General features: G+C 41.2%; 1 protein-coding gene across 1 annotated transcript; it reads left to right on the top strand.

The window, feature by feature from the left end:
• The first annotated feature begins 1,120 nt into the window (after positions 1 to 1,120).
• Positions 1,121 to 27,468, top strand: sec31b (SEC31 homolog B, COPII coat complex component). Its single transcript, XM_079577104.1, has 27 exons — positions 1,121 to 1,293; positions 3,326 to 3,434; positions 5,151 to 5,274; positions 6,658 to 6,877; positions 8,183 to 8,278; positions 8,435 to 8,575; positions 9,938 to 10,080; positions 10,265 to 10,364; positions 10,460 to 10,621; positions 11,159 to 11,311; positions 13,124 to 13,354; positions 13,442 to 13,516; positions 13,587 to 13,679; positions 14,695 to 14,806; positions 14,888 to 15,066; positions 17,040 to 17,166; positions 17,256 to 17,401; positions 18,754 to 18,927; positions 19,017 to 19,139; positions 20,145 to 20,358; positions 20,439 to 20,573; positions 21,580 to 21,855; positions 23,205 to 23,263; positions 23,340 to 23,465; positions 24,456 to 24,575; positions 24,690 to 24,761; positions 27,142 to 27,468. Exons 2-27 carry the CDS (start codon positions 3,356 to 3,358, stop codon positions 27,319 to 27,321), a joined length of 3,660 nt encoding a protein of 1,219 aa, XP_079433230.1. The 5' UTR covers positions 1,121 to 1,293; positions 3,326 to 3,355; the 3' UTR covers positions 27,322 to 27,468.
• Positions 27,469 to 27,765: the final 297 nt, after the last annotated feature.

Genomic DNA, 27,765 nt, shown 5'->3' with positions numbered 1-27,765 from the left:
TTTATCATTAAAAGTTATTTCTTCATAATGTGCAATTTGAAGCTAAACCCTAATGACTAAGTACTGTCATTCTTTGATTTTAGGAAGGTAACAAGTGCATTTTCTCCAGTTCAGTTTGCAAGTTACTTTAAAACTGTAATATATTCAGTATTGTTAGTTACAGCTATAAGAATATAACATGTTTTTATTAGATATTACTGCTTCAAAAATGTAGCTGAGTTACTTTTGAGTTACTTTTGAGTTACTTCCGAAAATAGCAATAATGCCACTGAGCAAAAGTGCAGTTAAAGATTTCCTATTTTTTCTCTTTGCCACATCTCTCTTTGTATGTTGTGTGATATGTTATATGCCTTAGATACTGACAAAAGTAATGTATCTTTGTAACTCGTTACTTTTGTAATACGTTACCCGCAACATCAGTTTTATCCAAATCTAAAAGCGTCTTGACTGGAGCTTACAGCCTAGGCCAGGGTAACGCCTCATTTCAAAGCTAAGGCCTACAAAACTGATGTAAACAGATCTTTTTCCTTGCGTTGTTGCTGTGTTGTCACTTTTTCATTGAAGTTTTACCACCTTTTTGTTGAGTTCTTTTTTTTTTTGTGGTCTTATTTTGTCACTTTTTTTTTCTTTTTTTTGTCGTTTTCATGATTGTTTTCTTGTTTTGTCGCTAGTTTCACGCTTTGTTCAAGAAGCTTTAAGATTTGTTTTAAGCCAAACTGGAGAAAATGTGCTCTCTTCAGGTGGGGGTGAAGAGGTTAAAATTACTCATAAAATAAAAGTGTAACTTTACTAGAATACAATTACTTAAACTGAGTATTACATGTATAGTTACTCCCCAACAGTGAACATGAATCAATAAAATACATGCAAAAAAAAAAAAAAAAAAAAGAAAGTAACTGAGGAAGTGTTACTTATTACGTAACTGTACGTGAACTGCCCAGACGTGGCACACATGTTCCACAAATCAAGGAAACTTACACAGGAAAAAAACTTTATTTCGACTTTTTAAACTAGCCTCATAATCTCAAACATTTTCGTAAACAATTTCTCGAGCCTTTCCTATGTTTGGAAATGTGATCCCACTTCCTCCACAGCTTGCGCAGTCAAAGTTGACTTGAGGCCACGGTGGCGGTGTGTGCGAGGATTGTCCCAGCGCCGGCCTCCGTAGCCCAGTGACAACACGACAGCACTTTGCTCGGATTCCGCCTGTGGCTAAAGGCTAAAGGCTAAAACCATAAGAAATTCCGCTGTTCGTTTTGGATGTGGACCCCGCAGTTACGACAGACCCTTAACGTGAGCTGTCCTTTGCGCGTTTATGCAGAATGACGAGTTTTTAATCACGTGTTTGTTGCAGGATTTGGGGGGAAGCTAAAGTCTGGGGTGGTGACTGTAGCCGAATGCTAACGGCTAACTGCGGCTTAGTTGGCAGATTTCCTCTCATGAAATAATGTTTTTTTCCTAATCAGTTTCTATGAACACGTACATAATATTACTCAGACTAGTGCCAGCTTTACGTGGTGTACTTTGTTTTTGCTATTGGACAAGGTGATTGTTTAAAATTCAAGTTTTACTGTGTCAAATGATACGAGCAATGTCTGCTAAGTGCTAGTGTTACTTCCACTTAAAGGTCTTAGCCAGGTGTAAATTGTAGAGATGATTTAAATGAAGCTCACATTCGCCTTTTACATTGTGTTTCACTCATCTGATCATATGAGGAAAATAAGAAACATGTATTGCCATGACACACATCTTATGGCTGGGACCACCCATTTTCTCACTGTAGCAAATTCCCTTTAACTTGAAGCAGGGGTTTTTAAACCTCATTCATTCAGAGGTTTTAGCTTGTACTTTGCTCTGTTTGGACCTTTGCTGTTGAAATTGGCAATATTAAGTTGGTGTTTTATTGTAACCTGAAAAATAGTTTATTCTCTAGTAGTATAAAGTATATGATTTTAATGTTGTAGTGTAAATAGTTTTCATGTGACAGGACAAGGACTGCACAATAAATAAATAAAATTGCATGGCACATAAAAAAGAAAGTGCTATGGTTCAGTTTTAGTCTTATTGTGATTTTGTTCAACTTGAGCCTTGTCTGATCCTGATTAGGTTTTATTTTAATGTCTTGTTTTGACACACTTTGCTTCCCAGGGTTGGGGCCCCTCAGACCCACTATGGGGCACCCCAAAGCTTATCTACAACACAAGTACTTTGATAGCATAATTACGGTGCCTTGAAAGGAAATGTACTTTAATTTGCTACATTATACTTTAAATCAGTGTTTAATAGGACTGGGTACTGTTCAATTTTTTTTGACACCCATACCTGTTCCCAACCTTTTTTCCTTGAAACCCCTCCTGCGTGTGCTGTGGTTAGGCCGCGCCCCCACAAATGTATCAAAACAAGAAAGTATTTGCTAATCAGCATTATTTTAAACAAATGAACTGAAATTGGAGTGTTTAATGCACCTGTTGTCCGTCATATTTGATGATTTTAGGCCATTTATTCTGCTCAGATCATATAGTTTATGATCTGACCGTCTGAACAGGCAAAGCTCTGGGCCCCCCTGCAATCCCAGGCGCATAGTTTATTCTTTTTCCTTCCATTGAATTTCTTTTGCATTTGTATAATTTGTTTGAGAAACTTCCTTTAACTACAAAAGGGCAGAAAAACACATTCCAAGTCTTCTTATTTATTCCCCCATTTTTAACACGTCTTTTCACATTTCAACCCCACATTTTATTCCCTAAAATTCCCTTTTTTCCACTATTTTCCCCAAAATGTAAAACTTCTTTCTTAAATTGCTTACCAAACCTTTTTTTTTCACAATTTTACCCCACATTTTCTTATTTTTTTGCCCCATGTTTTTTGCAATTAATTTTCTTTATATTTTCCCCCAAATCTTCCCCATTTAAAATGTTTTTTTTCTGTTAAATTTTGATGACCAACAGCATCAGCACTTGAAGATTTATTTTTGGTTCCTGCTTTCGATACTTTTTACCAGTAGAACCTTGTTTTTTCTATACTGGCCTGGTATCGTTTAACGGCACCCAGCCCTCGTATTTAACCTACCGTCATTACGTGAGGTCTCTTTGTGTGTAATTTTTAATGTAAAATAACAACAAATTCCTTTCAAAACAGTAAATACGGTATATTATTGTTGGGGGGAGATTTTTCAGATCAATTAGGTGTTTGAGAATGACTGCAATTGTTTACGCAGTTTAATAAAAGGCCCATTTCTTTCTTATTATACAGCCTTGTGCAGGACCTGTAATGTTTCAAACCTGTAGCAGGGATTCTGTCGCTGACGTGTAGTTTGTTTTTCCAGGATTTGTGAACTGTTGCTGCCGAGAGGAAGATGAGGCTGAAGGAGATCCAGAGGACGGCCCACCAGGCCTGGAGTCCCGCCATGCACCACCCCATCCACCTGGCTCTAGGTACAGGACACACATGAGCCCGGATATAAAGGATATAAATTACAGGAAGATTGTTCTGTGGTTTTCCTCAGTTGTAGAGCAGACAGGATCTAATTAAATGCTCAGGTGTCAAGTCTCGCTTCACCTGCAAAGAGCGGTGAGCGACCGGGGAGTGGTCAAGCTTTTGTTACAGCCAGATTTCTATTTCTCACATTCCAACTCTGGGTGTTTTTATTGACTTAAACCTAATCCATAAAAAAACAAACTTAATAATTTGGTGCTGAAGCAGAACTATTATTCATTGTGTGTTAATTTGTTCTCTGATCCAGTAAATCCCATTATTGTCATAAAACATTCAAAAATGTATGGCTTGTAGTAACAATGGCCACTGCAGTGTTTGCATTGTAGGAGTAGGAGCTGTAATGGTGTGATAGTTTTTAACCTCTTAACCCCTACCTGAAACAAGCACATTTTCTCCAGTTAGGCTTTACCCAAATCGAAATGTATAAAACAAAAAAATAGCAATGAAAAGGAGACGAGGATACAAGGATACAAGGACAAGGATAAAAAAAAAAAAACAAGGATAAAAGCGTGACAAAAAAAAAGTACGAAAAAGTGATTTAAAAAAATGATGAAAAATGAAGAAAAAAAGAGAAATTAAATAAAAGCACCAAAAAAGTAAAAAAAAATTACAAAAAGGCAACACAAAAATTACCAAAAATGAAAGAAAAAAAGCCACAAAATAATTGCACAAAAAAGCAAAAAAAAAGAACGCGAAGAACAATTAAATAAAAATTACACAAAAGCAACAGAAACGCGTTTTAGGTCTTAGAAATAGAAAAAACTTTATTGTCTACCATGAATAATGATGACAGAAATTTGCCTTTGGCTTGCTCATACATTCTAATACATTTGCCCAGAAATGTACATAATGAAATCAGTTCATTATGAAATCCGTTCATTGCAGACACAGCAGCAGCAGGTACACTTCATTAAGGAAAGGAAAGGGAACAGACTGACTGAAGACATTAGTGGACATTAGACAACTGGTTCAGCTCCTTGATGGCAAAGGGAATAAAAGAATTGCTGTACACATTTTTCTTGGCACAAGGAAGTCTGTTTGCTATGATGAAAGGAGCTCAAAGTGATGGGACAATGGGTGGCTTTCGTCATCTGTGTTATTTTACTGCCCTGTTTAACAACTCTGCCAAGTTTAGCTTTGTTTTTGACAGTTAAATGACCAAACCAAGAGACTATGTTAAATATGAGTACGCTCTCAATTAAACACTGTTAAACCCTTGTTAAGATTTGGTCACTAACTTCAAAACCTCAGCTGACGCAGCAGGAAAAGCCTTTGCTGAGCTTTCTTGTAAACACAGTCAACATGTTCGTTAAATGTGAAAGAATTGTCCAAAATTTTTCCTAGATATTTGAATGAGTCCACTTGCTCTACATCATGTCCGTTTAACTGAAGTGGTTCAAACAGTAGATTTGACGGCTCCAGTTTCCTTTGGTTGCTGAAGCACATTTCTTTTGTCATATTTACGTTAAGTTGAAGGTTACTGTCCTGGAACCATTTCTTGGCTTTCAAATCGGGCATTCACCTGGGTAATAGGCTGTAAGCTCAAGTCAAGAAGCTTTTAGATTTGGGTAAAGCCGAACTGGAGAAAATGTGCTCTGTTCAGGTGGGGCTCTGTTTTAATTTCTTTAACATGTGTCTTGTTTGTTTGAATCCAGGCACATCTGCCCAACAGCTGGATGCCTCGTTCAACACCACGGCAGCTCTGGAGATCTTTGAGCTGGATTTCGCTGATCCGTCGATGGACATGGAGCTCAAAGGCTCTATAAATACAACCAACAGGTAAAAGATGTTACAACTGTTTATTTTCTTCCTTTCTGGAGCCACGTTTGGTTTGTTGAAGTTTCCCTAAAGGGTTTTGGTTTTACTCATGGGAAGTGTCTCATTTCAATCGCACTTTGCTCCTGCCTCTGTTTAGACAAAAAATGCAAATGAGTATACAAAGTACAGTAGCACCAATGACATGATTATTTGAATACTTTTTGATGGGGCAATGCCAAGTTTTCAAAGCATCATTCTTATATAAACTAAGAGCTAAGAACTATTTATAGGAAGTCGCATTTGCAAAACCAGCCTCTGTTATTGTGATTTAACACGGGTATGTGACAGCTTTTCAAAGTGTTCTGCTTCACCTGAATGTTTACAAAGTGTTATTGGCACTGCACGAGCATGAGCTTAAAGAGACTATACAGAGTTTAAAAATGTTAAAATGATGTATTTTCCTCCACCTACATGTTCCAGCCATGTCCTAATGTGTAGAATGAGCTCAGACCTGTTCACCACAACTGCCTCTAAAATCCTGCACTGTCACTCAAAAAGGTGTTACTTCGGGTCTGAAGTGCCGTCATACACGAGCTTAATATAGAAGCTGCACTTACACGTATGACCAGAGGTGGCAGTAGTGAGTATAAAATGGCCAACTTGCATTTAGCCCCTTTAAACAAGTACCGGTACACAAATGTGGGTGTATTTTGCATATGGCAATGTATTTTTGGATAAAGCAATTCCTTGGGTACTAGTAAATGTTACGTCACTGCACAAAAAGTTTTCATTTTAGCCATCACTTGGCATCACACTGGGCATGAAAAAGTATTAAAAATTAAATTAATTGTGTTAAAATGAATGCCTTAAATGTAATTAAAAAGCATTACATTTGATTAACACAGGCATCAAATCAAATGTTCAAGTATTTTTAGTGTTTAAGTTCAATAAAATTCCAAAAATGATGGTCCAAAAACACATTCAGCTGCAACTTTGGCTGAAATGGTACGCAATGTTTTGCTCCAAAGTTTCCCATTGCATCCAATAGGTTTATGGCATTAAGAAAACTGTATTTGGGCATTAAAGGGACTTTTTCCTAATGAGTAGAATGAGCTCATATTCACCACAACTGCCTCTAATTCGGGTCCGAAGTGCACGAGACTGCAGTTATGCCTAAGACCTGAGGTGGCAGTAGTGAGCTTTAAATGACCAACTTGCATCTAGTCTCTTTTTAAAAGCATCAACAAACTAAATAAAGTAGAAACCCTATTATGTTCTTTATATTGTTGTATTTATTCTGACTTGATACTTGTTATAAAAAGTGTTTATTTAATCATCGGATTCGCTGTAAAAACCTGTGATATTATTAATAAACAAGACTGAATTAAATTTGTCTGCTTTCAGGCTGCACAGTCTGGTGTGGGTGAACTTCGGGATGGGGGAAGACGGGAGCGGGGGCCGACTTGTGGCGGGAGCCGAGAACGGGACGGTGACGGTTTATAAGCCCGAGTCCATCATCGGCTCCGCTCCGGACTCCGCTCCGGACTCTGCTGCCGACGCTGTGGTGGGACAGTCCGACAAACACACGGGACCCGTCAGGGCGCTCGACTTCAACCCTTTCCAGGTAAGGGAGGACTTTACTCTCTGGGTTTTTTAACTAGTTTAGAAAGATATTGTAGAATAATGCGCATGAATCTACTTACTCATATTACATTTACGTATCAGCTGGGTCTGAAATGTTTTTGTTTTTATTTATAACTTTGGCCATAAAGAAGAGAGGGTCTGTTATGTCTGTGAAAAGTTATTTTGTCTCAATATTATGTCTCAAAATCATGCTATTTTAGCCATTTAAAAGTAAAGTATAGGCATTTATATGATATATTGTACCTCTACACCTATGGAGCACTCATTTTTGTGGTAAGTAAGATAAGTTATTTTAAGTTATTTTATATTATTTTTCAAACCCGGAAGACAAGACGCTTGGATACAGATATCTCCGCCCCCCTCCCTGAGTTGATGCAGCTGATGCAACTTTAGCAGTAGCAGAAGTATAAATATCACAGAAAAAAGTGAAGTTACTTCACCATGCCGTTATAAGGAGTTGATATTTGCAACACTGCTTCATAAATGGCTAACACACACACACACACGCTAACACACACCCTAACACACACACGCTAACGCACACACTCCAACACGCATTTTGATTGACTCACCGCTCTGGCTTTTCCATCGTCACTGGTTATAAGAGTTTAATCCACTTTGCTTCTGGACAAGATTCACCAAACATCCATCAGAGACAGTCACAGAAAAACAGTATTTTGGCTGATAGTCGCTGAATCCCGGAAAGAAATTCCAATTTCCGGCGAGTGGCCTCTTCTTTAGGAAGGTTGAATAAAGTCATGTCCTCTCGTGGCCAAACACACATTTTCGCCACATCATCGTTAGGTAAGAAAAAAGAACAGGTGTGTCCAGAGTAGGTTAGAAAGAGCTCCTTCTTCACAACTTTCGGTGCAAACACGACATCTGTTCAGATGCTCAGTGGTTTGTTTGTTTTGTCTGCAGGGGCAGCTGTTTTTTTTTATGTTTTATAAATTAAAATCAGGCCATTAGGCATTACATTACAGACGTCGAGCACTTCCATTCATTTCTGATGTCAGAGTGTCACAACGTGACAGCGTGATTGAAGCCAAAAAGAATGAATGAAGCCACTCTGGAAATAGCATAACAGCATGGTTAAAAGCTCCAAACAGTCAATTTTTCATGATGTAGGACCTTTTAAGCGGTGGGGGGTTTTATGCAAAATCTTTTTTAGAGTCTTTAACCATGTTACATATTTGTTCTCCTAGAGCTGTGTTTCGACTTATGAAATGAAACTAGTGGATTTGTTTCAGCTGTTGTAGACCAATAACTTTTGTTTTGTTTACAGAACAACCTCCTTGCATCTGGAGCAAACGATTCAGAAATCTACATTTGGGATCTCAATAACTTCAACAGCCCCATGACTCCAGGGACAAAGTCACAGGTGAGAGATTTAGCACGTCTTAATCTTGATTCATTCATTCCACTTTTATGACCTCAAGTTCTGCATTCGATACACTGTAATGTGATCTATCGAATCGAGACCTGTTCCCAAGCTAAAGAAAACAACAGTTATTAATTGATAAATGTTTGTGTCCAGCCCGCGGAGGACGTGAGTGTGATATCCTGGAACAGGCAGGTGCAGCACATTTTGGCGTCGGCGAGTCCCAGCGGGAAGGCCGTGGTTTGGGACCTGAGGAAAAACGAGCCCATCATCAAGATCAGTGACCACAGCAACAGGGTACGGACCGGTTATTTCCTACAGACACGGCTTTGGGTGTAGAGCTTTTAATGTGTAGCTTCCTTTGGGTGTAGAGCTTTTATTTTGTAGGTTTCGTTGGGCGTATACTTTTATTTTATAGATTCCTTTGGGTGTATGCTTTTATTTTGTAGGTTTCTTTGGGCGTATGCTTTTATTTGATAGATTCCTTTGGGCGTGTGCTTTTATTTTGTAGCTTCTGTTTGGTGTATGCTTTTATTTGATAGGTTCCTTTGGGTGTATGCTTTTATTTTGTAGATTCATTTGGGCGAATGCTTTTATTTTGTAGCTTCCGTTTGGCGGATGCTTTTATTTGATAGGTTCCTTTTGGTGTATGCTTTTATTTTGTAGGTTTCTTTGGGCTATTGCTTTTATTTGATAGGTTCCTTTGGGTGTATTGGGTGTATGCTTTTATTTTGTAGGTTTCTTTGGGCTATTGCTTTTATTTTATCGGTTCCTTTGGGCGTATGCTTTTATTTTATGAGCTTCTTTGGGGGTATGCTTTTATTTTATAGGTTTCTTGGGGTGTATGCTTTTACCTCTAGCTGTTGGTAACGAGAAAAACCTGTTTAATTCAATGTGTTTTTTAAATAATAATTATCCTACTCATTGTGTCTTTCCTGTCTGTGTGTAGTGTTCTTTAGTAATACAAGTTCCGCAAGGCATTATGGCTGGTGTTCACTGTGATTCTTTTAGTCTTCTCACATTGCACGACGCGGGGATTGTGAAATTATAAGCCTGTAGTCGTCTTTACGACTACAGGCTTACGATGGTTCAAAGAGAGAATCGATGACCAAAGTCTTGTCGTTGCAGTTTCAGGCGTCAGACGGCAAGTGTTTAGCTTTGCAGAAAGTCCTGTAAAATACGGAGTTGGACCTGGTCATGCCAGGCCCCTGTTGATTTATAACTCAGGCGGTGTGCGGTGTTGAATGGACACTGATCGAGATGGGCAGGGCAATATGGCCAAAAATGTATATCATGATAACGATATATTTGCCGATATAATTTACACCCGGCACAATAGTTTAAAATCAAAGCCTTTAGCCAATGGGGAAATTAATTTACAGCTATTTAATTCGCTTAATTTATCTAAAGTCACCTAAATCTCTACCTCCTTCTGGAAGAACACAGAGGATAAGATAAAATAATTCTACAATAGCTGCTGCACCTTCATCTCCATCACAGTAAAATGCTCCTGTAAGTTCAAAGCTCCTGTAGCTTTCAAAGGATTCACTAAATCCCATATCCTGTCCGCGATGTAGTTCCATTAGGCGGAAGCATTTGAAGGTTGTGTGGCTTTACATTCAGATGCACAGTGAGTCTAATGTAATGGTGTGTGTCCAGATGCACTGCTCAGGGATGCTGTGGCACCCGGACGTAGCCACTCAGCTGGTGTTGGCCTCGGAGGACGACAGACTCCCCGTTATTCAGATGTGGGACCTGAGATTCGCCACGTCTCCGCTCAAAGTCCTGGAGAACCACACCAGGTCGGACTGAATTCATTTACTACTTTTATATTTTTGTTTTCTCCCGCATTAACAAAGCACAGGCCTGTTCCTTTGACAGTGAATTTAAATGATATGAGGCTCTTTCAAACTGTGTCTTTGGAAATTCACATGTTTTCATAGTATCTCGAGGGTTAAATGGTTTGTGCTTGTTTTGTGTTTTCAGGGGGATTTTATCCATTTCCTGGAGCCAGGCCGATCCAGAGCTCCTCCTCAGCAGCGCTAAAGACAATCGCATCCTCTGCTGGAACCCCAACACGGGAGAAGTAAACCTTTCCCACCTGTTATTCCAAAACATGAATGAAATCTCTCTAAATAAATCTCGATTCAAACCTAATTCTGTCCTTGTTTCTGCTTGCAGGTGATCTACGAGCTTCCCACGACAAACCAGTGGTGCTTTGACGTGCAGTGGTGCCCGAGGAACCCGGCGCTTCTGTCCACGGCGTCGTTCGATGGAAGGATCACGGTTTACTCTGTGATGGGGGGAAGTTTAGCCCCTCAGCAGCACAGCACTGTGGATAGGGTGAGATGGGCTTTATTATTTCTTTAAAGGGACTATACGGAGTTTAAAAATGTTAAAATTAAGTATTGTCCTAATGTGTAGAATGAGCTCAGACCTGTTCACCACAACTACCTCTAAAATCCTGCACTCAAAAAGGTGTTAATTCGGTCCGAAGTGCCGTCATGCATGAGCTTAATATAGAAGGTGCAGTTACGCATAAGACCTGTGGTGGCAGTAGTGAGTATGAAATGGCAAACTTGCATCTAGCCCCTTTAAATCCATGTTTGTGGTTTATCTGCTAATATGAAAAACATTTTACTCCACTAGATGGCACTAAAATGCAGTAGTAATTGTAGAGGAGGAAAACCAGACTGAATTGTGCTGATATATAGGCCTCGAATCCTTTCAAAAGCTTTCATTTGGATTCTACTACTAGATTTTATGACCAATTTAGAAATTCCAAAGGGTTCACATACTTTTTCCTCCCACTGTATAAGTTATTTATCCTATTTTTGTTCATATACAGAGTCGTTTATCTGCTTGCTTGTCCTCTCTCAGATCTCCTCGTCGTTTGACTCCATGGACCCCTTCGGGACGGGTCAGATGTTGCCCCCTCTGCAGGTGCCTCAGCCCCAGGCGCAGACCACCATCGTCCCCCCCCTCAAGAAACCGCCCAAGTGGATCCGCCGACCTGTGGGAGCTTCATTTGGGGTGAGTGCCTGTTACACCACTTGTTACACCAAAACTCGCCCGTAAACATCTCAGACGTGGCTCTCTGGAGTAAAGACTAGACTTCTGCAGTACGGTAGTGAAGTCTTATTGTGAGTGTGTGATCTCGCCAAACAAATTCCTATCGACTTGTCAGTTGGCAATAAAGCGTTGAATTTAATTAAATTTAATGAAGAAAAGTGGATAAGAGTTGCCATATTAAAGATTTAACCTTCCAAGTACTAGCAGACCTAGATTAAGATCAAATCAGGACCTCTCTACTTAAAGTGATAGTCTGTAAATTTGCAAAGTGAGGAGAATTAAAGAAGGTTTACTTCGCACATCCCTTTGTTTTAAACAGGTGCGTAAGAGAAGGCATAGAGGCCAAATGTAGAAAAGGAAAAATCTCTCGCACACTGTATACTTGCAACACCAGTGTTCTTTTATTAATGCAACGTTTCAGCCAGTGGCCTTCGTCAGGCAAAATGTTTTTTGTGAATGAGAAGCCATCCTTAAATAGGGTGTGGCCTGCTGCATCACAGGAAGCTGTCATAACGGCCTATGGCTAAACATAGGCAGCATATGTATACAACATGCATCCAATCACAGAAAAAACAAAGCCAGGATGTAGTGAATAAAGCAGTCAAACATATACATATATACAGTAAAAATATATATACAGTAAAAACTTTTTAGGCACATGCATGCTCTACGTTTTTGTGGCATTAAACAAGTCCCTCCTCCTTATAGAGGAGGAGACCATGACAAACTTTTGAAGAAAAGAGAAGCCTACTGGATTTAAACTTTACAGACCCTTACACCCAAGAGATTAAATGATGAGCTTGTTTTGATTTTTTTTCTATAGAGATTCCAGTGTCATGCGTCTACTTCCTTGGTGTACATATTGATTTGCATATATTTAGGCAGATCTTCTCTATCTTCGAGCTGTCTTATATATCCATTTCCCATATGTATTGCATGTGCCACTAAAACACTATGACAGCTTCCTGTGATGCAGCAGGCCACACCCTATTTAAGGATGCTTCTCATTCACAAAAAACATTTTGCCTGACGAAGGCCACTGGCCGAAACATTGCATTAATAAAAGAACACCGGTGTGCGAGAGATTTTTCCTTTTCTACTAAGTGAGGAGAGTAAAATTTGAAAACAATCAAATTCCTCCCCTCTTTAACCTCTTTTAGTTTAACTAGTTTACAAAATGAGGAGAGCAGGAACAGAATTTTCAAAAGTAAATGATCAAGCTCTTCCCCCTCCATCCTGATTGGACCTGACAGGCTGGGTCATAGTAAAAGCTCGTCTTATTGGTCGACGCAGGAGGATGCTACACACACGTAAAACATTTGGACTTCCAGATTTTCACTTTCCTTCCTTGCTTTAGTTATGCATTTCTTACAATGAATAAAGTCTACATTACAGACGACCCTGAGAACCACCTGAACAAGTGCCTTTAACCACTGCCGGAGTTCAGCCAAGTTGTGCCAGAAGCCATACTTCCATACTCCAAGCATAGAACTGGGACTTACACGTGGCCCATTGGTACAGTATGGTTGTACTACAGAAAAGCTAGTAGCTATCTGAAGCTACTCTCACAAATAACGTTCTCCCTTTTGTGCAAATGAATGGTGAAGCCAGTCTCTCTATTAAAATATGGCGAGGTATAACATGGCCATTTCACAGCATTTATATAATCAACGTTCGGATCAAATGGGGCGTTTTTTAGAAGTGAATCTAATAAACTTAAAGGTAAACATTGATGAAACCCCTGCTTTAATGTGTGTGTTTGTGTGTGTGCAGTTTGGGGGGAAGCTGGTGACGTTCGAGTGCCCGAAGCAGCCCCCGGCCCAGACGCCTCAGCCCGTGCCCAGGCAGGTGCACCTCTCTCAGGTCACCACCGAGACTGAGTTCCTGCAGAGATCCCGGGAGCTCCAGACCGCGCTCCAGACCGGAGCCTTCAACCACTACTGCCAGGGCAAGATCCAGACGGCCAAGACGGACGCCGAGCAGGACATATGGAAGTTCCTACTGGTGAGGGGCATTCAAGTGGAGAGAACATGCAGAATCAACTTCTTTTATAAGCTTTTAACTGTCCACTGATAACACATTGACTCACAGGTCAATTTTGAAGACGAGGCACGGATCAAATTCCTCAGACTTTTGGGCTTCAGTAAAGACGACCTAGAGCTTAAGGTACAGGCCCAAATATTTCAAAACCGGTTTCTTTTACTTCCTGAGTTGAAACTTTAATGTCTTTTGTTAGATTTCCAAATGTCTGGGGAAGAACTACCAACCGAACGGACACGGAGTCGACGCCAAAGACCTGGCCGAGAAAATGATGCAGCTCTCAACCGAGGTCAGTCGACTTGAAATACCCCAAATGTCATTCCAAAGCATTGATTTGAGCATTGACTAGCCTTTCCACTAGGCCTGTTATTATTGATGACCTTTTAACACCATAGAAAGTTAGAAACTATCTCTTAAGCTTAAAAATGACAGGCTACAATCCTGCATTAGTTAAGTGTGACTTACACTTACTTCACTTATTCATTGTTAAGTAGTTATTTTGTGAAGAACTCTTCGTTATGAGTTGGCCATTAACCCTTTATGTACCATTAAAAAAAAAAAAAAAATTATTCTAACCATTTTCAAACCGGTCCAAACCTGATCTAAATAAATCTAAAACTGGTCTAAACCGATATGAACCAGTCGTTACCTGGTCTTAACCAGTCTAAACGTTGTCAAAAGAAGCATAAACTGGTCTTATCTTGATCTAAACCAGTCCAATCTTGATCTAAACCAGTCCAATCTTGATCTAAACCAGTCCAAACTTGATCTAAACCAGTCCAATCTTGATCTAAACCAGTCCAAACTTGATCTAAACCAGTCCAATCTTGATCTAAACCAGTCCAAACTTGATCTAAACCAGTCCAAACTTGATCTAAACCAGTCCAAACGTGATCTAAACCAGTCCAAATTTCATCTAAACCAGTTCAAACTTCATCTAAGCCAGTCCAAATTTCATCTAAACCAGTCCAAACTTGATCTAAACCAGTCCAAACTTGATCTTAACTAGTCCAATCTTGATCTAAACCAGTCCAAACTTGCTCTTAAATATCCAAATGTCCCCTCATTCCTTTCTTCTATGGAATGGTTAAAAATGTTTGGAAATTGTGAAAACCTATTTGTACTTTTACTGTGTGGTCTTCCTTACTATTGCAGCGGCAGAAACTAGTGGATATTTTGTTTGTTAGTTAAAAAATACCATAGTGATAAAGACGTGTTTGATATTATTGCGTAATACTTCTATATCTTTAAATCTAACTAATGTGTTTATTGCATTAAAAATCTTTACACGGGACGTTTTTCAGAGACTGGACGACGCCGACGCTGCAGCTAAAACCTCCGGCTCCCCGTCACCAGCGGATTTCTTCAGTCAGACTCCAAAGGAAGCGCCCAACTTTCAAATCCCTGTTACATGCGGTAAAAAAACTCCCAGTTTTTGGCAATAATCCGGTTGTATTTGCGAAACTTTGAGACGTTTTTTCCCCGTCCTGTTTTCAGACACCGACGGTTTGATCAGCCAGGCGCTGCTGGTGGGAAACTTCGAGGGCGCCGTGGACCTGTGTTTGAACGACGGACGATACGCCGAGGCCATTCTGCTGGCGATCAGCGGAGGAGAGGAGCTGCTGAAGAAAACGCAGCAGAAATATCTGAGCAAACAGAAGAACAGCGTTTCAATGGTGAGATCGAAGACTTTTAGGAACATTCACAGCAGCTGGAGAGCGCTGGAACGGGTCTGCTTGTTGTATATGGGTTGAATCAAAGTTTAGTTTTTGATTTTTCAGATTTTTTCGGAACATCCAAAAATTCTACCGTTAATGCTTTATCGTGAAGTTATCTGTGAAGAATTATTTCTTTTAAGTACATTTCTTTGAGTAATCCGAAAGTGCCGTCATTCACAAGCTTAATATAGACATAGTTACACGTATGACCTGAGGTGGCAGTAGTGAGTGCAAAAGGGGCAACTTGCATCAGTAGAAAGTACAAATGAGTTTAAATAAGTGAGAAAAATAACTTTGCTGCTTCTTTTGGGGCGATGGTGGCGCAGAGAGTAGCACAGGTCGTCGGTGGATTGGTGGTTTGAATCCCGCAGATGCACACTGTTGTTGTGTCCTTGGGCAAGACACTTCACCCTCCTCGCCTCCAGTGTCCGCGTACACTGGTGTATGAATGAGAGAGTGAATGAGTGTCCTTGATGTAAAGCGCTTTGAGAGCCTAAAGCAAGTAGAAAGGAACTACATGAATGTCACCATTTTAAAAACGAAAATTGTGTGGCAACATGACATGGACAAAACCTCTTTTCATTGTTGCGCCACCTACTGTTCTGGAGTGTGCATTATTAGGTTTTCAAAATAATAAAACACATGGACAAATTTCCTTTTTTATCTTAGAGCATTTTTTTTTTTAGTATTGTGGAGTAGAAAGTATTATATTTATCTCTCAAATGTAGTGGAGTTAAAGAAGAAAGTTATCAACACTTATGCTATGTGAGAAAACTCAAAAACTCTACTTATAAGTATTATTAAGTAAATTTACTGACCATCTCTGGATTTTAGAATCAGACCGCTACATAAATGGTAAATGGTCGCATTTATATAGCGCCTTTCTACCTGCTGCTACCTGCCACCCATTCATTCTCATACTCTTACACGAATGTACTGGAGGCAAGGTGAGTGAAGTGTGTTGCCCAAGTACACAACAACATTATGCGCCTGCGCCTACGACCTGCTCTACTCTCCGTTGCCCCATAATGAAATGAAATTTAAAAAATGGGCTTAAACGACACAAAAGCTCCACATTCATATTTTTGTTGCTTAATAATAATATAATAATGCATTGGTTTAATATAGCGCTTTTCGGACACTCAAAGACGCTTTACATTACATTATTGGAAAGCTACCATTGTGGCCACAGCTGCCTTGGGGTAGACTGACGGAAGCGAGGCAGCAGTCTGCGCCATCGGCCCCTCCAACCACCACCAACCACTCACTCACTCACTACATTCCCCAGGCTTCCTGGTGTTTCCCAAACGGTCTCCCATCCAAGTACCGACCAGGCCCTTCATGCTGAGCTTCCAAGGACTTACGGGATCATGCAGAGCAAAGGGGGTGTGGCCACTTGGACATGTCATTGGAAACATTAGCTTTATTTGTTTAAAGACTTAATGGCAGTGGGAAAAAAGTGTTTTTAAGTTTATTGTAAAGCAGACATTTGTGAAAAATTACCTGTTTGTCTCTAAGTATTAAGCGTTTTATTGATAGTTTTAATAGTTATAATAGTTGTCTACTTTATCATGACACTACTGCCTCTAAAAGCTGAGACATGCTCGTAAACTCATCCATGTGAAGTATTTAGATGGTTGAAACATTTTGGGAATAGGTTGAACTACAACTAACAATATAAAATGTACACACTCCTTTCATTGTTAAATTAAAATAATCCGGACTACGGCCTTTAAGAAGACGTGTTATATTTCCATCATAAAATAATGTTTAGTGCATCTTTATTTCCTTGCAGTGTTTCGTTTAAACCACAAGATGGCAGTAAATGAACAAAAGCTTGTGACTCTGCTTTACTTTGGATGTTTGTTTGCAAATGTCACGGCGCCGTCTCGTAGCCTCTGTGTGACCTTTTGTTTCCGTCTCCTCCGCAGCTCATCTCGTCAGTGGTGACCCAGAATTGGAAGGACATCGTGGAGAGCTGCGAGCTGGACAACTGGAAGGAGGCTCTGGCCGCTCTGCTGACCTACGCACATCCGGAAGACTTCGCTCACCTCTGCGGTACTTTTCATGTTCATACTGATCTGTTTTATCGCAGTAAAAGTGGTTCTAAAAGCTTCATTTACAGATTTATCATCGTTTGTTTTCAGACACGTTGGGCGGGCGTTTGGAGTCGGAGCAGACGGAGAAGCGCAGCCTTCAGGCCTGTCTCTGCTACATCTGCTCCGGAAACATCGAGAAACTGGTGGGGTGTTGGGCGCTGCACCGAGACTGCTCCTCTCCCCTGGGGCTGGAGGTGGGAAATAAACAAATCCATCTCTCGTCTCTTATGTTTAAAGGGATATTTCAGGATTTTTGACATAGGGCCTCATTTCCTAGTTTTCCAGAGTGTGGCTGATTTCTGGAGATATTTTTTTTTGTAATTCAAGCAGTTCTTATATTTGAAGAGTTTCGTGGCGCTAGGCTAGTGCTAAGCTAGTGCATATCTATGGTATCAGCTAGCCTGCATTAAAAACAGTCTGACCCGCTCCACAGTGCATAAATGTTTGTGTCGATAGAGTATTTTTTGGAATATAACTGACCTCACATGAATCACATTAATGATCGCATTTTGAGGGACTATTTTCTAGCAGATCACTCCGCCACCGCGTAGCTTATACAAACACGAAGCTGATGCTGCTCAAATATAAGTTTTTTTTTTTCATATTTCAAAAATTATTCTGTTAACACAGACATTTATATGGTTAGTCTGGTGTTATAAGTGATTTGCCTCAGGTGCTCTGTGGAGCGGGTCAGACTGTTTTTAATGCAGGCTAGCTGATACCATAGAAATGCACTAGCCTAGCACTAGCCTAGCGCCACGAAACTCTTCAAATATAAGAACTGCTTGAATTACAAAAAAAAATGTCTCCAGAAATCAGCAACACTCTGGATATCTAGGAAGTGAGGCCCTATGTCAAAAATCCTGAAATATCCCCTTAAAGGGCCTATGTCATATAAGTAGTTTGTCTTCTTTTCTCATGAGTAATCCGTGAAGGTCCTCCTACGTATTTGTGGTCACGCTCTTTTCTTTGCAGATTAGCGCAATTAGCCAAAGCTTTCACTCCCGCCCCTTAACGGGGCATTGAAGAATGAATCAATGAATTGCGACAAAATTAAGGCCACAGATGTCATAAAAAAGCATTTGATTGGGTTCAAACTCTGTATTTCTTGGATTATATTGACACTGATGCATAAGTTTGTTAAAGATTCATAAATATGAAATCTTCTAAAGCAATATTCAACTTAAGGCACATTTCTTTCCATAAAATGTTGCAATGCAATGTTTTCACATCTCTCACATCATCTAAAATATGAATATTTTTGTTGTTTTTGCAATATATTTGACTTGATTCACTTTATAACAGCTTACGTCCAAGGTTTTTTGATGGACACATTAATTATTTTCGTTCCTTTCCTTACGTTCTAGGTTTAGGTTCAGATTTAGGTTTTGTTTAGTTAATAATACAAACATATTAAGCATAAGTTGCCCATTTATTGTAGCCTGAATAAAGTGTAATATCACATGATGGTGCTTTTCTAGTTGCCTCTGTTAAAGACTTGAATTCATTCCAATAAACGTGCTAAAACTCACTCCTCGTTTTGCAGGACCTTGTGGAGAAAGTGATGATGCTGCGTAAGTCAATCGAGCGCCTGAGGAACAGCGAGGTGTCCGTCCAGAGCCCCGTTCTGGCAGAAAAACTCACACGCTACGCCGGCATCCTGGCAGCAGAGGGCAGCCTCTCCACCGCCATGGCCTACCTGCCCGAGAACTCAGAGGAAGTAAGTCGCCAACGCCAGTCTCCCACCATTGTGTTCCCGGTGTTTTACAGCAATGCTCTGACTCTTAACTTGTTTTTGTTTCTCCTCAGGCTGGGATCCGGATGCTCAAAGACCGTCTTTTCCTCGCTCAGAGTGAAGCTTCTCGACCAAACGCGGCGTCAGTGAAACCCGCTCCTGCTCCTCAGCCGACTGCTCCGAAAGCACAAGTTATGGTACGACTTCAAGTGTGCAAAGCCCCCACCACAAAGATTTATTTCTGGAGATATTCCAGTCCTTGTATTTGAAGAGTTTTGTGGCGCTAGGCTAGTGCTAGGCTAGTGCATGTCTATGGTAACTAGTAGCCTGCGTTAAAAACAGTCTGACCCAAGCACAGTGCACCTGAGGCAAATCACTTATAACACCAGACTAACCATATAAATGTCTGTGTGACTGAATATTTTTTTTTAATATAACCATTTTGCATTTAAGAGAACTTTTTTGAGCAGCATCAGCTTCCTGGTTGTAGCTATGCAGCGGTGGAGTGATCTGCTCGGTGACCGGATCTACAGTAGTTTGTTTACCTGCGGCCGCCATTACTACAAGTGGAATTCACAAAGGAGCTTTCTACAAATCAGATATGGCAACGTTTGGAGGACGAGCCCACAATTTTGAAGAGGTTTTTAATGCAGGCTACTAGCTACCATAGACATGCACTAGCCTAGCACTACTAAGCTCTTTAAATATAAGGACTGCATAGCTCCTAATCACCGGTTAGCTAGCACCAGAGGTCTCTATGCTAAAGTGGCTATGCTAGTTAGCATTGAAGCTCCTTTTCCTAACTCCTTCCTAACTGACAGACCAATTCGTACGCTTCGTGTCATGGCGGACGCGGGTGCACATCCGGTTTTTCGTAAGACCTCTTACCAATTTACTGGTTTTGGAAGGGGCCTTCGTCTTATTTTGGTCCTGATGTTTTGTAAGTCTTGTTTTGACACAATTTGCCGAAAAACTACTTGGAATGGGACATATCGTGTTGAAATTGTTTAGTAAAATACCGCAATAATATCGTCATCGCAGTATTGCACAGCAGATCACAAGTTACTTCAGTATCATGTAGCCCTACCAGATACAGAGATAATGACATGAGACAGTGATAATGAATTTTGATGGGAAATGCACTGCCCTGACACTGAAACGTGGGTTTGCTGATTTGCTCATGTTGCTCTTCTCTCTTTCAGAGTCAGTACCAGCCATCGGTCCCGCAGCCTCAGCAGCCTCAGATGCCTCAGATGCCCCAGATGCCCCAGATGCCCTCCCTCTTCACCCCTCAGTCTCCTCCATCCAGCACGGGCCCAGGCCTGCCACCCACGAGCCACGGCATGAACCCTGGCATGAACCCCTCCGTCCCCAGAGCGAGGAGGCCGAGCTACCCCCAGCACCCGCCCGCCCCAGGTCGGATTCGGAAGTCAAAGCTCTGACACAAAGCAATAACGTCTGAAGTCAATCGAATACGTTTTCTCGTCTTTCCACAGGCTTCATTCCACAGCCGCCGTTCCAGCCTCAGCCCATGGGCGCTCCCTCGTCGTACCCTCCTCCGCCTGGGCCCTCCATGCCTCCCTCCTCCATGTCGGGACCCCCTCAACAGCGCCAGCACCCGACGCCTGGAGGTAATTAAGCAGTTATTCTCAACTGCTATGGTCTACAAGCATGTCTGATTTGATCCTCAGGAGGCACTGCTCTTCCTGTCCCGTTATTTCCCTGAGTTAGTAGCGTCGGTGTGTGCTAAACATCTCTACATACAGTAGCACTGACAGACAAAAGTTTTTTTTTCCTGATATTGAAGTTGTTAGGGTTTCTTTTAATCTAGGATACCTGATTTTTCCTGTCCAAACTGTGAAATCTGTAGTTTTTTTCCAAACTTATTGCTAGCTCTCACAATCCCTTCTGCATATCCGAATTGTTCAAGCAAATCTATTTTATGCATGTTTCACTCCCGTGTTAAGCTTTGAACCGGAGCAAAGTGAAGCAGAGGGGACCACCCCCAAAATACAGGCATTAATTTAGAGTCTACTTTTAGTCTACCCAAGCCCGTGGGAACCCAGGGTGCTGAGGGTTCTGCAGCAGCCCCTAGTGGTTAGTTTAAGCATTGCAAGCAATATCGATAAACAGGAAATATGCACTGAAAAAAAAAAACAATGGGCAATTTCTTCCTTCAACACCCCCTAACTAAAATATGTTCCCACGGCTCTGAGTCTACCATCACTAAATACATATGTAGGGTATAGACAATGTGACAAGATCTGTTTTTTGCTGTGTTTACAACATACTTGCAAGTGGCAAAAATACATTAACTCTACACCAACAAGTCAGGTATCCCATCTTTAAGAAGCATTTTTCAATAAACAAGACAAAGTATACATTAGTTATCTTTAATTAGCAAGTTATGAGATAAACAAACAAGATGTAGCATAAAATAAAAATCTGTCTAATGTCGTGGTCGTTAAATCTGGCTCTTCCCATTATTCAGATGTTTTCACCAAAAATACAGTTGGCTGTTTTTGTGCAAAAACAACGTTATTTCAATGAGAAAACTTAAATCAGATTACTGGCAGGATGACAAACATTCATTCAATAACTGACCTGGTGATGCCTCTTCTTGCTCCTCTTCTCCAGGGTCCGGGATGCCGCCCATCATGCCCAGTCCGGGGGTGCCTCCCACAAGCTTCATGCCCTCCACCTCTCTCCCATCAGGCCCTATAGCGCCCCCTAGCTCTCAGCCCGGAGCCCCCGTCCCCATGTACCCGGGGGCCATCCACAACCAGGGACCGGCCCCTCCTCCGATGCCAGGGGCGCCTTACACTCCGATGGGCGCGGGGTACCCACAGGGCGGCCCCGGAGCCCCCGCCGCCAAGCCTTACCCTCCCGCCGCGGTTCCTCCTCCGCCAACAGGTCAGTGTAGTCGGTGTATTTATATTTGAAAGGTTTTTGACTTTTACAGAGTCTTGGCAGCAGAGGAGGCGTTATTTTCTTTTGGTGTAAGATTTCAGTCGTACAGGAGTTATCAATACTAGATAAATGCTTAAGTACAGATGGCGGCCTAAAAACCTTTTAAGTATTGGAAGCTTTCGCAAATTGTCTAACACATAACTTACCAAATAATAGCAAAAACACTGCGAGAACCTCTGAACTCCAAATGTTTGTTTTTCACAGATATAATGTTGTCATTGTGTGACTTTCAGGAAACTTTCCGTGGTTGAATTCCAGCTCTGAGCTCACAGGTGACAGGTTCAGGGCGGGATGCGGAGGAAGAGTGAAGCGAAACACACACCAAGTGACAGAAACTCTGGAGACGTCACAAAAATGTTTTGAATTTAAGCTAAAACTCGAGATCAGGGGTGCCCAAATACGTTGTCCGGCCAGAGGGTGACCTACTTTTGCGTCGCTTATGGTTAATGCTAACTCTCTCCCATTCATTCTCAATGGTAAATATGGATGCAGTATGTCTGTGTAAGCTCTCAGTCATACAGGAGTTGTCCATCTTCAATGAAGGTATTCGAGTCGTCCACTGAGTACAGAAGACGACTCGAATACCTTCATTGAAGATGGATGCAGTACACTTTTTGGCCACCAGAGTCAAATTGGGGGCGCTGTTTCACTCCTTTAATGTAGCATGATATTTGCATAGATAGAATTAAATGCTAATGTATATATAGGCTACCGAAAAATAAAATAAAGTAACTATTAGGCTATCATCCCTGCTTTAGATCAAAGTTTTCTGTCACTTGGTGTGTGTTGGGAGTGTGTCGCTTTTGCCGCTTTAGGAATCAGTTTTGAGAATTTATTGCATCTTGGAAAAAGCTAGCACAATGATTAAACACTGAGGTTTTTGATCAGTAACGCTACAAAGGGTTTCTGGATGTTTTGCATTTTGAAGTTTTTTTTCTCATTTGTCCATTTAATAATAATATGATGACTATTTTTGACTATTAACAAAACAGCATCATAAAAAGAGACAAAAATGTGGGAAAAAAAGCAACTTTTCTTTCTCAACTGAGGCTTTACACTGTTGTTCTCCACTCGAGAAGCTTTAATATTTGGGTAAAGCTGAACTGGAGACAATGTGCTCGGTTAAGACGGGGGTAAGTACATTTTTTACGTTTGTGGCACTAATAATACAGTGTTTGGGCATTACAATGGCATTGAAAAGCATTAAACTTGACTTGCTGCTCCCTGTATAAATGAGTGAGGCTTAAAACAATGTGCGTAATTGCCATTTTAATCATTTTTTTTTGTTTCAGCGCCTCAAGAAGGATGGAACGACCCCCCTGCGGTGAGGGGAGGATCAAGGAAGAAGAAGGTAAAAGTTGCAATAAAACTAAGCAAAATGATCACACTGTGGCCTAAATCCAAACTTTTGTCGGTTGTTTTTGTAGGTCCCCGACAACTACACTCCTCCGGCCCCGATCACTGCCCCGGTCATGGGCTTCCCCGAGGCCCCTCAGCCCCACGACCACCACGCTCAGGTGCCTCCAGGGGCCCCACAAGAACCCAATGTCCAGGTCTGTGGCACTGCCTCACCAGTGTAGATGGGTTTAAATCAACTTTCTGAGACTTTTTTGTACATGCTGTGGGTTGTTCCCTCAGTAGATCAGCTGTATTTTCCTTCTTTATAAATACTGATAGATCTATAGCTGAAGCAAAATCGACTTTTTAACGTTCTAATTACGGCTGGGCACCGTTTAACGATAGCCGTTTGGTATAGAAACATTTTTTTTAGGTTCTACCAGTGTCAAAAAATCGAAAGCCGGTAGCACAAAAAAAAAGGCCCTCTTTTGATCCAAGTTTCCCAAAAAAATTCCTAATTTTTGCCCAATATTTATTTATTTTTTTTACTTTGTGCCCAATCTTTGCCCCATCTTTTCTAATTTTATTACATTCTTTTTTTCCCCCCTATTTTTTGCTATTTTTTATACAAATATTTTCCCTATTTCCCCATTTTTATTGTCCATTCCCCCCCCCCAATTTATTCCCTATTTTCTTCCAATTTTTCACACATTGTTACCTTATGTTTGCCACAATTTCTCCCAATTCTCCCCCATTTTTATTGTGAATATATTGTAGATTTGCAGATCTTCCACACATTATGTTATATAGTCGACTAAAAGTTAACTAAACTAAAAAGCTACAACTTTTCTCTACAAGTGGGTTTATTTACCACAATCATGCAATATGTGTCCCTTCTTAAAGGGGCTAGACGCAAGTTTGCCATTTTTTTACTCACTACTGCCACCTCAGATCAGACGTGTAACTGCACCTTCCATATTAAGCTCGTGCACCTTTTTGAGTGACAGTGCAGGATTTTAGAGGCAGTTGTGGTGAAGTATGGGCTCATTCTGCACATTAGGACATGGCTGGAACATGTAGGGGGATGAAAATACTTAGTTTTAACATTTTTAATCTTTGGATCGTCCCTTTAAAGTAAAAAACTCAACTTGGTAATATTTTTGATGCAGTATTGAAACAAAGGCTGATTTTCTGTGTCCCCTCAGCTCCTGCAGCAGTTGCCGGCTGAGCGCGTGGAGCAGAAGGAGATCCCGTCCGAACATTTGGTGCTTAAATCCACCTTCGACAGCCTGGTGCAGCGGTGCCAGCTCGCGGCGGGCGACCCGGTGAGTGCCCAGAACGTTCCCCACAAGCCCGTTCAAAACCCTGACTTACACTAATGAAAGAACAGACGCGGCGCCGAGCGGGTATCAAATAACCAGCGTGTGTCTCTGTCGCAGCAAACCAAGCGGAAACTGGACGACGCGGCCAAGCGGTTGGGGTTTCTCTACGACAAGCTCAGAGATCAGTCGGTAAGTCGCTTTAGGACAGCGCCAAGGGAAGCCGCGGGAGGGAGGTTCTCTGTGGTAAAGGAGGCTTTTCATTAGCTCTGTTTCTGCCGGGATGAAGCGCTGACCAGTTCCAGTGCATCAAAAACAAGCGAATATCCTCAAAAATCTGGGGCGTTCAGGCTCAAACTAATCGTGTGGCTGTTTTGCTTTGAGGATTTACTATTGCAAGAACCACAACAAGAAGCCCTTTTATCTAAATCAAAAGGCTCCATGCAGTGAACTTCCTAGGGTGGTTACTGCTTCCTGTCTTTGTTTATTCCTATTTGGAGTTGGTCATGTCTAGTCAAATAATGGGGGATAATCACTTGCATTTTTCTTATTTACATATTTTTAAAACCAGCTCAAAGCCGCCATAAAACGATGAAGACGAGACAAGGTAAAAGTGTGGAAAAGAAGGGTTTATTTACAGAGAATGTGGAAAAAGACATAAGTGGACAAAGATTAAGGCTAACAAATGAGGTAAAATGACTTTAAATGTGCCCGGTGAGGAGTAAGAGCGACCCGGGCACCTGCACAGCCCGGCTATTACAGGCGCTGTGATGAAAGGACCAGGCAGGTTGGGAGGAGGTGACTTATATGAGCAGACGAGATGATGCAGCAGCACCTGGGTAGAGACGCAGAGGGAGGAGCAACCTCCCTCTAGAAATAACTTAGAAAAAACTCATTGGGTTGCCTTGTGTACGAAATGCGCGGTATAAATAAAGTTTCCTTGCAACTCCGAGGACAAAACCCCCCAGACCAAGCCCCAAAATACGCCTCTGGCAGCTCAAAAAGTGAATTGTCCTTAGGAGCCTACAGAAGGGCAGAATAAAACATGTTATTTTCCCCTTATTTTTTCCAAATTAAGGACCTTTTCTGGAATCACTTTATTGTACACTACCTTGATACATTGTACCAAACTAAATTTAGTACAATGTAATGTGCTCTGTTACAATGTGTAATAATAAAAATGACTCCATTCGTAGCCTAGCGCACTTCCTGTTGATATTATACTGCGTAGGAAGCTCTTGACTGAAAAATAACTACTGTTTTGGGGCAAACTGTAACCTCTTTGCCATGTCCTATGGATCTTTAACCATAACTATACCCATGGTCTACGTATGGATCTCACCAGTATTTAAGCACACATCCAGCCCATATGTACGTATAAAGGACTATTATTTGTGCTAGTGGACAATGGTTATTCCAGGTTAGCCCCGTTAGCTTGTTACAATCGCCTACAGGTCTTTGTTGATGAAAAGTCGTCTCAAAGGCAGCTTTATATAGTTACTGGCATTATAGACACCATTGTTGCATTATATTTGTTTTCACCGGATCTATGCGCTGCTAAGGAACTAGTTAGCTCCGGGCGAGCGGTTAGCAGCTCGGCTACGGACTTATTATTGACATGGCTGATGTTCTCACGTTGAAAACACAGACTCGATAAAGTTGTATCGGACAAAGAGAAATAATCAGAGGCTGTCAGTGCTTTTTACTATAGTCTCCCAGGGACAGCTCACAGACCCCAGGGGCAACGGTTGGTTATCCCGCCCGGCCTTCGAGGCTCCGAGCCGGGCGGGATATCAGCTATAGAATAGGGCTGGGCGATATATCGATATTTAAAATACATAGATATATTTTTGAATAAGATATGGAATCAGACCATATCGTGTATATCGGGATATTTCAAATTCAGACAAGCTCTTAAGTTAACAATCTCAAGCAGATCTTTAAAAAAAAAGTTTATCGTAAACTGAGCACTTAAAGTTATCTCCTTATATATAAATGCTGCCCTCAGAAAAAGCTTGACATATTTTATTTTATAGGCTATTGTTATCCAAGATATTTATTTAGTTATTTATTTAAATGTGCACCTTACAGAGCTTTATTATACAGTGTTTATGTTTACATTTTATAATGAGTTTATATTTGGCTTTGACTTATACTAACATTTAATTTCACAGCTCTCACTTTGTGGAAAAAATATCGGGATATATATCGTATATTGATATTCAACCAAAATATATCGGAATATGACTTTTGGTCCATATCGCCCAGCCCTACTATAGAATTGTATTCCTTTTTTAAAAGAAGATCAAGCAGAGTGAACGAAAACGCTCCGACAGGACCGGAAGTTGTGAAGATATGCGTTACCCATAATGCACCGCAAAATTCAGTTGCTCCCCCGCCCATCGGATGAAATTTCGGGAGAGCAGAACGCCTGAATTGCTTTATGGCTTTTTGTCCTGCTGTCTGTTCCTTTTTCCTCTACTTTAGTGCTTGGCTGTGTTTTGAGGCTGTGATCACCAGTGTCTGTCCGCAGTCATGGTCACAGGTTAACTGAACTCTCTCTCTCTCGCAGCTCTCTCCTCACATCCTGAACGGGCTGCACGAGATCAGCCGGTGCGTGGCGGGGCAGAATTACCAGCGCGGCCTGGAGGTCCACACTCAGATCGTCAGCTCCAGCAACTTCAGCGAAATCTCCGGCTTCATGCCCGTCCTCAAAGTGCTCATGACCATCGCCACGCGCCTCGGGGTCTAACACCGGGGGGCGCCGTTCCCCTCCTGTCCACAGTGTTATATTCTCATTGTTATTTAGGGTATTTATTTCCTGCTCTGTTCTCTTGTTTTGGACCCAACGGTGGAGAAGCGTCTGTTGCGCTGTGGCTCACTCCGTAAAATGTAATGAGGCGACTCGACGGACGACAAGAAAGGAGACGCTTGTTTAAAGGGATATTTCAGGATTTTTAACATAGGGCCTCATTTCCTAGTTATCCAGAGTGTTGTTGATTTCTAGAGATATGTATATTTTTCCTTATATTTGAAGAGTTTAGTGGTGCTCGGCTAGTGCTAGGCTAGTGCTAGGCTAGTGCATGTCTATGGTAACTAGTAGCCTGCATTAAAAACCTCTTCAAAATCATGGGCTCGTCCTCCAAACGTTGCCATATCTGATTTGTAGAAAGCTCCTTTGTGAATTCCACATGTA

Source organism: Gobius niger (assembly GCF_951799975.1).
Source record: "Gobius niger genome assembly, chromosome: 19".
Classification (NCBI taxonomy): domain Eukaryota; kingdom Metazoa; phylum Chordata; class Actinopteri; order Gobiiformes; family Gobiidae; genus Gobius; species Gobius niger.
The sequence above is the reverse complement of the archived record's forward strand: the minus strand, read 5'-3'. Positions and strand labels throughout refer to the sequence as shown.